This window comes from Geotrypetes seraphini, chromosome 4 (assembly GCF_902459505.1).
Source record: "Geotrypetes seraphini chromosome 4, aGeoSer1.1, whole genome shotgun sequence".
NCBI classification, from domain to species: Eukaryota; Metazoa; Chordata; class Amphibia; order Gymnophiona; family Dermophiidae; genus Geotrypetes; species Geotrypetes seraphini.
The window spans coordinates 2,237,713-2,250,976 of NC_047087.1; the positions used below are offsets into that span (position 1 = coordinate 2,237,713).

The 13,264-nt window shown below is 41.7% G+C and overlaps 1 protein-coding gene across 2 annotated transcripts in view; it reads left to right on the forward strand.

Annotated features, from left to right (window-relative positions):
* DHODH (dihydroorotate dehydrogenase (quinone)) overlaps positions 1–13,264 on the forward strand; it is a 57,523-nt gene that overhangs the window by 15,346 nt on the left and 28,913 nt on the right. For both annotated transcript variants that reach the window (XM_033942325.1, XM_033942324.1), the window contains one exon: positions 5,471–5,553. In XM_033942325.1, coding sequence (XP_033798216.1) covers positions 5,471–5,553 — 83 coding nt within the window. The remainder of the gene's footprint in view (positions 1–5,470; positions 5,554–13,264) is intronic.

Genomic DNA, 13,264 nt, shown 5'->3' on the forward strand with positions numbered 1-13,264 from the left:
GGACGAAGGTCCTATAAGACGGAAGATATCCTCTTCTACCTCGATACGGCCCGTGATATATTTAAATGTCTCAATCATGTCCCCTTTCCTCTTCGTTCCTCAAGTGAATACAGCTGCAATTTATTCAGCCTTACTTCATACGGGAGATCCTTGAGCCCCGAGACCATCCTGGTGGCCATCCGCTGAACTGACTCAATTCTCAGCACATCTTTCCGGTAATGTGGTCTCCAGAATTGAACACAGTATTCCAAATGAGGTCTCACCATGGATCTGTACAGTGGCATTATGACTTCTGGCATCCTGCTGATAAAACCTCTACGGATGCAACCCATCATTTGCCTTGCCTTGGAGGAAGCCTTTTCCACTTGATTGGCAGTTTTCATGTCATCACTAATGATTACTCCTAAATCCAGTTCTTCCGTGGTCCTAGCTAAGGTTTCACCATTTAACGTGTAAGTTCTGCACAGATTTCTTTTACCCAGGTGCATCACTTTACATTTTTTAGCATTGAAGTTGAGCTGCCAAGTCAATGACCATTGTTCCAATAGTAGTAGGTCCTGCGTCATACTGTCAGGCATAGTGCTTTTACCTACTATGTTGCACAGTTTGGTGTCGTCAGCGAACAATGATATTTTTCCTCTGAGCCCTTGGGTCATATCACTTATGAATATGTTGAATAGGATTGGACCCAAGACCGAGCCTTGTGGCACTCCACTGGTCACAGCCGATGTTTTGGATGGGGTACCATTTACCATCACCCTCTGAAGTCTACCGCTCAGCCAATCCTTAACCCATGCGGCTAGTGTTTCCCCTAATCCCAGCGATTTCAGTTGTTCAATAACCTGCGGTGTGGGACGCTATCAAAAGCTTTGCTGAAGTCCAAATACACTACGTCGAGGGACTCCCCGGCATCTAGTTGTCTTGTTACCCAGTCGAAGAAGCTAATCAGATTTGATTGGCAGGACCTGCCCTTGGTAAATCCATGTTGATGGGGATCACGTAGATCTTCCTCATCTAGGATTGTATCAAGTTTCTGTTTGATCAGTGTTTCCATGAGTTTGCATACTATGGATTTGAGACTCACTGGTCTGTAATTCGCCGTCTCTGTCCTGCAGCCTTTTTTGTGGAGTGGAATAACGTTAGCTGTTTTCCAGTCCAAGGGGACTCTTCCCGTGCTTAAGGAGAGATTGAAGAGCACGGATAATGGTTCCGCCAGGACTTCACTCAACTCTCTGAGCACCCTGGGGTGTAGGTTGTCTGGTCCCATGGCTTTGTTTACTTTGAGTCTTGAAAGTTTGCAGTAGAAGCTACTGGGCATAAACTTGAAGCCTTGAAACGGGTCTTTCTGGCTTTCCCTTGTCCGTAAATGTGGCCTCATAGGTGAAGACCGAGCAGAAGTATTCATTTAGTAGTTCGGCCTTAGTGGAATCCGATTATGCATAATTCCCGTCCGATTTCCTGAGTCGTTCTATCCCATCTTTGTTTCTTTTCCTGTCACTAATATACCTAAAGAAGGATTTATCCCCTTTCTTAATGTTCCGTGCTGTCATCTCTCAGATATATCGGGAGACAGTCTCTTTAGAAAGAAAGGACGCTCATGCAAACGCTTATTCCAAGAGATGTCCATTTATTATGAGTGCTGCATACATATTTATAGCATTTTACATGGGTCAGTTTTTTTAGTATATGACAGTAGGAGTATAGATGTTAAGACTATATTTGGTAACAGGATACATAAAAGCAGCTAGAAGGAGGTACCAAACAAAAAGGGGTGTTAGGGGAAATTTCCATAACTATGGCATATAATACTGTTTTATCTAAGTTCTAGTAAATGTTTCATATCTAAGCCCTGTCTCACGAGAAACAAAATCAGTCAGCTAAAACACAGGATGTAGGGCTCAGTACATGAGGAGGAATGACCTTGTCAAAATTAGTCAGCTACAGAACACAATGTAAGACAGAGCTCAGAACACAAAGAGAAAATGGCCTTGTGGTTTCTTGGCAAATACAAACTGTGTCAGCAGTCTTCATATAGGACAAAATCAGGAATAGAATAAAGTTACAAGAAGTATATGCCCCTTCAATGTGCAGGGCAGGAGCGTGGTCCTGCCCATACATCACTGGAGCACCAAGGATAACTGAAAATGTACGCGGGGGGGGGGGGGGGGGGGTGTAAAAAAAAGATTTGCATCGGCCGAGCTGGGAGACGGAAGGGATCTCTCCTGTCCAGGCCTATCGGAGGCCTGCATCAAGTTGGGGAGGGAGGTCGGGTGATGACCCGAATATAGGGCACGACCCCCATTTTTGTGCCTTTTTTTGCCCAAAAATGGGGGGTCTCGTCCTATGTTCAAGTATATATAGTACATAATACTGATAGCTCGAATGTATCAAAAACATTAATTCTTTGCATTTCTTGTAAACTTGTTGTTACAAAGTTACCAAATTAAAATCCATATCCTCCCAGCATATATTACATAAAAGCATTTACAAATAGTTGCATTTTCAACATTCTTTTGACGGTCAGGCGATTTATATACAGTCTCGTGTCCTTGGAAGAGAATTCCATAGTTTCACAGCTGCTCTGGAAAACATAGATGAATGCTCTCTTCTTTATCAGTAATCAATTTCATCCCTCCCTCGTACCTGAACCTTCTACCAGATTGATAAATTTTCCAGAGATTTTGAAAGTACAATGGTCAGACCAATATACCGTAAAACTTGGTGCACTGTCAAAAGCACTTTGTAATATATCCTCTGTTGTAATGGGAGTCAGTGTAATTGTTTCAAATTGTGTCAAAACTGGCATGATATGAGCTGTCTTGGGTACACGAGGGGGGGATGGGAATTTTATGTTTGTCCATTGTTTGTATCACATGTTTAGCGACTAAAGGGCGACCAGGCTAATATGTATGTAAGCAATGTGTAAACCGCATAGTTTTATATTTGTAATTTGTCTATTTAATGTTCAAATTTCCCCCCCTACAAAAATTTATTTTAACCTTTCATTTTTAGCATTGTAAACCAGCCAGGTGCACGCCGATGGTCAGTATATTAAAATTAATTAAACTTGAACTTAAATCAATAAACCTAGCCATAGAGTTCATCAATTGCTGCAACACCTTACACTTTCTTAGTCAAACCAATCTAGTTAATATTAATGCTTGAACCACAGATCAAAAATCACATGTTGAGAGCATTAATCTTAATCTATAGAGAATTTGTAATTGTGCATACCCTCCTTCAACAACCCTAAGGGTTTGCTTTCCCTTCCCTTTTTCCTATACCCTAAATTTTATTGTATCCTTCCCGTATGTTTCGGTGATGTCTGTAGTGCTTGTGTTAGTTTATTAGTTTTTATTCCCTTTTATATTTTTATTATATTGTAAACCACTTAGATTTTAACCTTGGTTTTATATTGGCAGTATATCAAATAAATTGAACTTGAACTTTTAATTGCCTTGCCATTCCTTATGCTGTTTCCTATTATTGCCAGTCAGATCCTTCTTCCACTTTCTAATGGATTTTCTTTTAGCTCTAATAGTTTCCTTCACCTGGTTAATCACGGCGGCTGCCGTTTGGTTTTCCTTCCTCCTTTTTTAATACATGGAATATATCTGGTCTGGGCTTCCAGGATGGTGTTTTTGAATAACATCCATACCTGATGTAAATTTTTGGTTTTTGCAGCTGCTCCTCTAAGTTTCATTTTTACCGTTTTCCTCATGTTATCATAGTTTCCTTTTTTGAAGTTAAATGCTATCAATCTCAAGTCATCAAGCCATCGTAAAGCGTTGACCAACTTGGCTCCTTTGTAGAGATTTCTCACCCTGGAGTAGAAACTTAGGATATCTGTTGGAGTGGGTGGATATTCAGAAATTGATTTATGTTAAAACATTTTATTGAAGAAATCAATCAAATATACAATTATACAATATATGCTCATTGCAATTAAATTCAAAGCTCAAATATTACATAAATAATTTTATAATTTCTCCAAAATATATTTTCTATATTACCTATTCATAATAAATACCATATATACCCCCCTATACCTTTCCCACCCCCCTTTCCCTCCCCTTCACATTCCCCCAATTTTTTAAAATATAACAATGTAATAAATTAATTATATAAATATACAATTCAAGAAATTCCAACTATTATTATCATCAAACAAATTCCCTCCCTACCCCCATAATGAAAGATGACACATATTACAAAGTGTTAAGTAATGAAAGTTTCTTATTCCTCAATATAAAACATTAAGAATCATACTACGAGCTCTTTGGGAAAGATTTTGAATATATGGATTCCAAATTTTCAAGAAATACCTAGTTCTTTTAGGAAATTTATGAACCTCCCAGACATCAAATAAAATTAGCCAATGGAATTGGTTCCTCCAATGCCAAAAACTAGGAGGATCTTTCTGTAACCAATATTGTAGAATACACTTATGACCAATCATGCATACCTTCTGAAATAAAATATTTCTTTCTAATCCAAAAACCCCACAAGCAGCAGCTTTACTAAATATTACTCCCCTTATAGATTACACTAATTGAATATTCCATAAAGCACCTAAAAATAATAAGATGGCAGACCAAAATGATTTAATAAGAGGACATTGCCACAATGCATTAGAGAAAGTATTTGGGTCTTTCTCACATTTGATACAAATAGGAGAATTTACTAGACCTGCATGAAATGCTTGTACTTGTGAGAAATAAGCCCTATGCAACACTCTATATGTACATTCTCTCCATATATAACCTTTAACAATTTTGGATATATGATAAATAGCTTGTTGTAGAGAAATCTGCATCCCCAATTCATCACACCATTTTTGTATAATAGTATCATATGGTCTATTTGGAATTAAACACCACCACCATTTATTTAATAAAGATACAGAAATTGGAATTTCATTACTTTTGATTAAAAAAATTGAAAAACCTTTTATGAACACCCAATGAAATTCCCCCTCTTCGTATTTTACTAATATAATGTGCTAATTGCATATATCCAAATAATGATCTTGGACCACTACCCACTGTTAAAGAAATATCTGGAAAACTTATTTTTCCAGAATCATTCAAAATCTGAGCTATAAATCTAACCCCTTTATTTACCCATAATCTAAAAGTACCATTTGTCATACCTGAAATGGATTTAAAGAAATTCCCCAAACAGTCTTTAGCACAGATTACAGGAATGTCAGTAGCATACTGTAGCTTTTCCAAAGAGCATCAGCACTTATATTGGTGATGTGACCAGGAAAGTTTATCTTCCTTCATCTACTGGTACAACCCAAAGGAAAGGAAATTAACAGGTAGGACTAAATTTCACAATTTTGTAATCTAGAAAAGGATTTGGTAAATGACTACTGATTATTTATTTATATGCTGCAGTCACAACCTCTTCTCTCTCTGTTTCCATAATGTCTCTTGCCCTCCTCCTCATCATGGTCCCCACTTAGATATGGATTTAACAGCCATGGTCATGCAACAGTTCAAGAAAGGCTTCGATTACGACATGAGAAACAGATGGAACTTACAAAAGGTAGATGGATAAACATCAGCCTCTAGGACGGTACTGGACCCTCCAAGTTTCAAGTTTATTATGATTTTATATACCGCCTATCAAGGTTATCTAAGCGGTTTTACAATCAGGTACTCAAGCATTTTCCCTATCTGTCCCGGTGGGCTCACGATTTATCTAACGTACCTGGGGCTATGGAGGATTAAGTGACTTGCCCAGGGTCACAAGGAGCAGCATGGGATTTGAACCCACAACCCCAGGGTGCGGAGGCTGTAGCTTCAACCACCATGCCACACACTCCTCCAGCGTTTTGGCATTGGAGGAACCAGTTGAATCAGTTGGCTACCTGGGAGCCGAGGGTCTCGGAAGCGGAAGATGGTGTTTTTGAATATCTGGGAGCCATATCTGCAGTCCTTACATCCAAAGGGATGCAGTGAGGTTTTATGATGGGTGTCCTAATCTGGGAGCTCAGCTTGCTGGGGTGAGAGAGCATGGGTGAGATATGTTGGGGTGGGGTGGGAGGATCAAGGGGGGGATGAGGGGGTATTGGGAAGGGGGGGGTTGAACGGTTCTGGCACTTAGTTACCGCTATATTCTTTGGGGATGAGTGGGGAGAGGGAGGTGGAGTGGCTTCTTCAGGGCTCATCAGAGTCCAGGGCCTCGGAGTGCCATTCCGTCAACTCTGGCCTTGTTTTCCAGAGTAGAATTGAGGGGAGGGGGGTCGGTTACTGTTACTTTTTTCCTGTTTATGCTTGATATAGTATAGAATACGATGCCTCATTGTATGTGATGTGAACCCATTGTGTTCCATTGTGTGCTTACTCTGTTGTTTGCAGCAATAAAAATTGTTTGAACCTAAAACACCAGCCTCTAAATGTTTCAGGAAGACTGGGATAGCAGCCCTCTCCTCAGGCCTGGCAGGCTGTATTACCTGGGGTGAAAGAGGGGCAATAAAAAAGAATGTGCATGATGTCTGAATACTGATTATGTTAACCATCCCAATCTCTCATGCTGTCTACATGCTCGATGCCCTCGGTAGACCCATTTTGGGCAGAGGTCAAACATTTCCAGTAGTATGGTCTCGCTCCCAGCTTGTTAACTGATGCATACTTGTGGATGCATGGATGCTGTGATATAAGGCCCTAAGAGATTTTGAACTGTAGGCTGTAGTGATGGGTTCCCCAGTCGATCGTACTTTGCCAAGAAATAACAATGAGGCTTGAAATTCTTTTCTGTGACTAGCTTTTCCTGTGCTCCTGGTGGTGTCTTGGGCTCTGGCCCACCTGCAAGGCTTTTTCCTCATTTCTATGAAGCTGGAAGAAACCTCTGAATGGTTCTCTCTGGTGTGAATGGAATCTGCTGCATGGTGGTCTTTCACATCAGAAGTGACCCTACTAGGATGCTGTGGTTCACAGTGGCTGTGAGTAAGGGTATACCCAAATCTGTTAAATTCTGGTGTGCAGTTCTAGTTGGATTCAAATTAGCCAGGATTTTAAATGTCCGTAGGAAAGGAGTCTGGTGCACAGCTGAAGCCTATGGCAGGTCTGCCTATGTGTAAATGCAGTTCCGCTGACCCTTTTCCAGTCTTCTGCAGATGCAAAATGATCCAGGTCTGGTGTATTGATGTACAAGAGGATGTGAGAATCGAGTCCAGAGCGAGTTCCCAGGTCAAAAGAAAGAACTGTATGCCCAGGAGTGTGTGACCTAGTGTTTTAGAGCTGCTGCCTCAGTGCCCTGAGGTTGTGAGTTTGATCCCAACCTGCTCCTTGTGACTCTGGGCAAGTCATTTAACTCACCATTGCCCCAGATACCACAGATGGTGAACCATTTAGCCAGGTGTGCATAAACCTCTGGGACTATTTGGGAGGCTATTTAAGCCTATCAAAAAAAAGTCTTCAAAGACTCCAGCTAATCCAGAATACTGCAGCCAAGTTGATCTTTGCAAAACGCAAGTCTGACCATGTCTCCCCTCTCCTAGCCAAACTTCACTGGCTCTCAGTGATTTCCAGAATCCATTTCAAATGCTCCTGCCTGGCTTTTAAGATCGTTCACGGCATCCTTCCTCCCTTAATCCCACTATCTTATAACTCCTCGAATCCTGACTCTACCAGACCTGCCCAAAGGTATAAACTGTCCTTCCCCTCTCTACACAGTATTTGCTATGCAGGCAAACTGGGAAAATCCCTTCTCTTCAGAATCACAGGTCTTTGGAACGACCTTACTACCCCGCTGCAGAACCTGGGCTCGCTCCAATTATTCCGCAAGCAACTGAAAACCTGGCTTTTCACTAAAATGTAATTCTATCCCCCTTACTCGGTTCATAGACAAAATCGTGCGAGACAACGGCGCGCCGACAACTGAGCGCAGACAACTCAGCAAGAAAAGCACTATTTTAAAGGTTTACGACGGGGGTATTGGTGGGGAACCCCCCTATTTTACTTAACAGACATTGCGCTGGCGTTGTGGGGGGTTTGGGGGTTTGTAACCCCCCTCATACTTGAAACCAAACTTTTTGCCTGTTTTTAGGGAAAAAGTTCAGTTTTAAGTATAATGTGGGGGGTTCCACCCCCCAACGCCAGCGCAATGTCTGCGCTCAGTTGTCGGCGCGCCGTTCTCTCGCGTGATTTAGTCTCGTCACCCCCTTACTCTTCTCTTCTATATATAAGTTCATGTAAACCTTTTTTTTTTCCTTCTCTTCCTATATTTTAAGTTCTTGTAAACCGTGCCAAGCTCCACATCCGTGGAGATGATGCGGTATATAAGGTTTAGTTTAGGCTATAGGCATGGCAAGTAGAGGACACTGGATCTCACCCTCCCATTTTGGTTTGCGTGTATTTTAGGGAAAGATCTAAGATCCCGTACATGGAAGTGAGGATGGATGCAGAGGATTCACAATCTTCCCCCCCTCCCTGCCTCCCTCTCTCCTTCTATTGATAAAGGGACATAATCCATTCATCTGAACTAGTCCAATAAGATTCCATGAAAGAAAATTTAATGGGTAAGGCCAAATTTTTTCCTTTGCTTGTTTATTCCTGGAGCATAGCTAGAGGCTATGGAGAGATCTGAAAAGATGCTGCAGCTGGACCTGGTACAATGCTTCTGGTGTAGGATATATAGACCACAGGAACTACAAATGTTTCACAGTCCTTTAGTGGACATAAGAATTGCCATACTGGGACAGACTGAAGGTCCATCAAGCCCAACAGTGGCCAACCCAGATCCCAACTAGTGACCAGTGCTGCATTTGGCCAAAAATTGAACTCGGGGTCTTTTTGTGGATAATAATTTTTTATTTTACCTTTTTTTGGTAACATGAATGCATACATGCATGCAGCTGGTGCAAAACAATTCAAGAAGAAATTTCTTTAAAAAAGCTAAAAACCCTGAGTCTGAGAGAGAGACAGTCAGCCAGTCGCTTTTCCTACCTGTTAATTTTATAGAACTTTTCTGTGGTATTCAAGTATCTGCTCATTCTCAAAGGGAATTTATTACCCTGTTGCTATGGGAATCCTAATTCAGTTCCAGGGTTCTGAATTCTAGGTGGTTTGCACAAATATGTACCGGGCACCAAATTCCTAGTGCTATTTTGTCCTCACTTGCACACCACAACCTGGCTAGGATGGACCACAACTCCTGTCCAAGATAGACATAGCTCCAACGCTAGCTGTAATATCTATATAATTTTTCATAACACATAAGAATTGCCGCTGCTGGGTCAGACCAGTGGTCCATTGTGCCCAGAAATCCGCTCCTGCGGCGGCCCTTAGGTCAAAGACCATAAGAACATAACTGAGACTAGCCTTAACGGCGTACATTCTGCTTCAGCAGGAACTTGTCTAACTTTGTCTTGAATCCCTGGAGGATGTTTTCCCCTAGAACAGCCTCAGATTTTATGCTGCTTATCCTAGGACTAAGCAGTGGATTTCCCCAAGCCAACTCAATAATGGCCTATGGACTTCTTTTTTAGGAAATTATCCAAACCTTTTTTTAGAATGAAATCTTTTTTATTAGTCAACAAGAAAACCTTGAACAGTACAAAAGATACAATAAAAAGGGCAAACCAAACAAAAAGGTATAATCCCACCCCATCCCAACGAGCCCAAATACTGCAACATATTAAAAAAAAATCACAATTCCAAGAAGGTATATACAGACAGGCGTCAAAACAGTAAACAACCAAGTAGCCAAGGCCCCCCCTACCCCCATCAAAGCCAACCACAAGTCTGGGTGTAACAAATATATAAAAATAAAGAAAAAAAAAACACCCAAGTCTGGGAACACAAGACCAACAGAACAACTGAAAGCCCTGGTGGGGGGTCTCCCCCCCCCGATCCAAAAACACTAGTGCAGGGGATGCCAAAGGCAAAGACAAGTGCCACCAAAATCAAGAGATTCAGATAGAAAGAGAGAAAGAAAGAGGGATCTGGGCAGCTCTAAAGGGACACATCCCCTAACGTGTTCAAAAGATGACTACGCGCTCTCTGGGGCAGGGATTGCAAATATTTGATTCCAGATAAGTAAGAAAAGCTTCCGCCCTTTAAATGTATGGCATGCATCTTGCATTTCCCAAGCAATCAATTTAGCAATATGAACTCTCCAAGCCCAGTAAGAAGGGGCAGAGGAGGTGGTCCAAACCTGCAGAATCACTTTGCATCCCAAGAGACACACTTTTTTTAATCCAAGCGAGGGTTCCCCGCCCTGGGAGAGTAAAGGTCTCTGAAAAGCCCAACCAAAAAAGAATGGGATCGCAAGGTATCACCCGCCCCAAAACACGACGCATATATAAGAACATAAGAATTTCCGCTGCTGGGTCAGACCAGTGGTTCATCATGTTAGCAGTCCGCTCATGCGGCGGCCCTCTGGTCAAAGACCAGCGCCCTAACTGAGACTAGCCATACCAGCGCACGTTCTTGTTCAGCAGGAACTTGTCTAACTTTGTCTTGAATCCCTGGAGGGTGTTTTCCCCATGGCAGACTCTGGAAGAGCGCTCCAGTTTTCTACCACTCTGGGAGAAGAAGAACTTAATTACGTTTGTGCGGAATCTATCCCTTTCAACTTTAGAGAATGCCCTCTCGTTCTCCCTACCTTGGAGAGGGTGAACAACTCGTTTCCAAAAAAAAAAAAGCACCATTGGGCAGGTCCAAAAACATGAAGAAAATTAGCGCTTTCCAAAGAACTCTTAGCACAAACGTCGCTAGCCAAAAAACCCATACGATGAAGCTGCGCGGGAGTGATAAAAGCCTGATTAAGGAAGCGATAATAACATTCACAGAGAGAGGAGCTGTAAACAAGGCAAGGAATACCACGCAAACTGGCCCGGTATCCCAAGCTTGGAGAGAGAGCCCAAAATCCTGTTCCAAGTAGCTTACAAACACAAAAAATTCAAGGGCGAACCCAGAGAAATCAAGGCTGTATGGATTCCGGCAATAGAAGGACTTTCGAAGCTTACAACCCACCGAAAAGGTCACTGGATCAGCGGCAAGGGAACCAAAATAATGCTTAAGTTGATCGAAAGCGAAGCAATGCCCCCATCCTGCCAGCCCTCTCTGGGAAAAGTGTTGATAAGAAGGGAAAGCACCACCAGGGCGAACGATGTGCTCCAGAAAAGTAATCCCCAAGGCCTCCCATGAAGAAAAAGTACACAAATCAGCAAAAGGTCAGTGACTGAAAGATTGCCACCAAGGCGTGAAATCACCATTCGCCACGCATCCCGCATAGGTCGAACCACCCAGCTAGAACAGAGATGAGCAGGAAGGAGACAAAGCGGGGCCTGTAACAAAGAGGCAAAATGATAAGGTCCGAAGTATGCTCACTCATAACAGGTATGGCCATATTCCTGTGTTGCACGCAACCAATCACAAAGATGTCGCAAAAGACAAGCATCATTATAGAACCAAAGATCGGGTAAGCCAAGGACCCCTATCGGCCAGGATCCAAATAAACGAACAAGAGGCAGCTTAGCCTTCCTACCTGCCTAACAAAACCTACGAAGGTAAGTATTCAACAAATGAATGTCTTTCTCCCTAATTCTCAGGGGAAGCACCAGAAAAAGAAACAGCCATTGAGGAAACAGACATCTTACAGAAGTTGATACACCCAACCAAGGAAATAGGAAGGGAAGTCCATGCTTCCAGTCTACGTCGCGTAATATCGAAGAGGCGGGGGATGTTACATAAAGATCAGTATCCAAACCTTTTTTTAAACCTTGCTAAGCTAACTGATTTCACCACATTCTCCAGCAATGAATTCCAGAGTTTAATTACATGTTGATTAAAGAAATATTTTCTCCTGTTTGTTTTAAATCTACTTAGTAGCTTCATCGCTTGTCCCATAGTTCTAGTATTTTTGAAAAGAGTGAACAAGCAATTCACATCTACCCTTTCCACTCTACTTATTATTTTATAGACCTCTATCAATATCACCCCTGAGCCATCTCTTCTCCAAATTGAAGAGCCCTAGCCGCTTTAGCCTGTCCTCATAGGAAGTCGTTCCATCCCTTTATCATTTTCGTCACCCCTTTTCTAATTCTGCTATATCTTTTTTGAGATACAGCGACCAGAATTGCACACAGCATTCAAAATGCGGCCATATCATAGAGCGATACAAGGGCATTATAACATTTTCATCTTTGCTTTTCATTCCTGTTCAAGTTTGCATGCCTCAGCTACAAAACGGTGTTTGGTTTATCCCCAAGCTACCTCATACCCCACTTTAAATTAAATCACAACAATAAGAACTCTCGCAGAATTCATCTGTTCGCCTTCCCCTCCCTAAAACTATGTCATCTCAAAAGATTCCTTGACAAAACCTTCTCCTTCCAGGCGGCCAAACTAAACTCATGGCTTGCCCAAATTGTACTTGACGCCCCCACGTACCTGGACTTCAGAAAAAAACTCAAAACTTACTTATTCCACGGACAGAATCCCTAACACTCCCATTCGCTTCTTCTACTCCCTTCAATACACATGAACCTCCACCCTCCCCTCCTACTGTACCCTCCAAACCAATTAACTTCACTGACCGGTACTTTTTCCCTGTAAATAATAATAAAAAAAAAAAAGTTACCCTCCTATTGTACACTCTTGTATATTACTATTGTATATTCTGTCAACTTCATTGACCTGTACTCTCCAAAAACTGTTAATTCCTGTCAACTTCAATGACATGTACATTCCAAAAATTGTTAATTCCAATGCTATCTTCGTTTGTAATCTTATTAATTGTTGTGAACCGCCTAGAACTCTCTGGGTATGGCGGTATACAAAATAAAGTTATTATTATTATTTCTGATAATTCCTAACATTCTATTTGCTTTCTTAGCTGCCACTGCACATTGAGCTGAGGGTTTCAATGTATCCTCAACGTAACACTTAGATCCTTTTCCTGGTTGGTGGCTCCTAATGTGGAACCCTGCATTATGTAGCTATAGTTCAGGCTCCTCTTTCCCACATGCATCACTTGCACCTTTAAAAGATATCATCATAAAAGGGAAAACGGAGCATCCCGATAGTGAGATTGCAATATAAGCCATAATAGACCAGGTTTCCTTAAATACAGAGCAGGCTGATTTTAAAGATTGCAAATTATCCATGCCAACTTCTGAGCAAATTGTAAATAGATATGATAAACGTTATCTGAAATGCCAGAACATAAGAATAGCCTTACCGAATCAGACCAATGGTCCATCTAGCCCAGTATCCTATTTTCATGGAGGCCAATCCAAGACACAAGT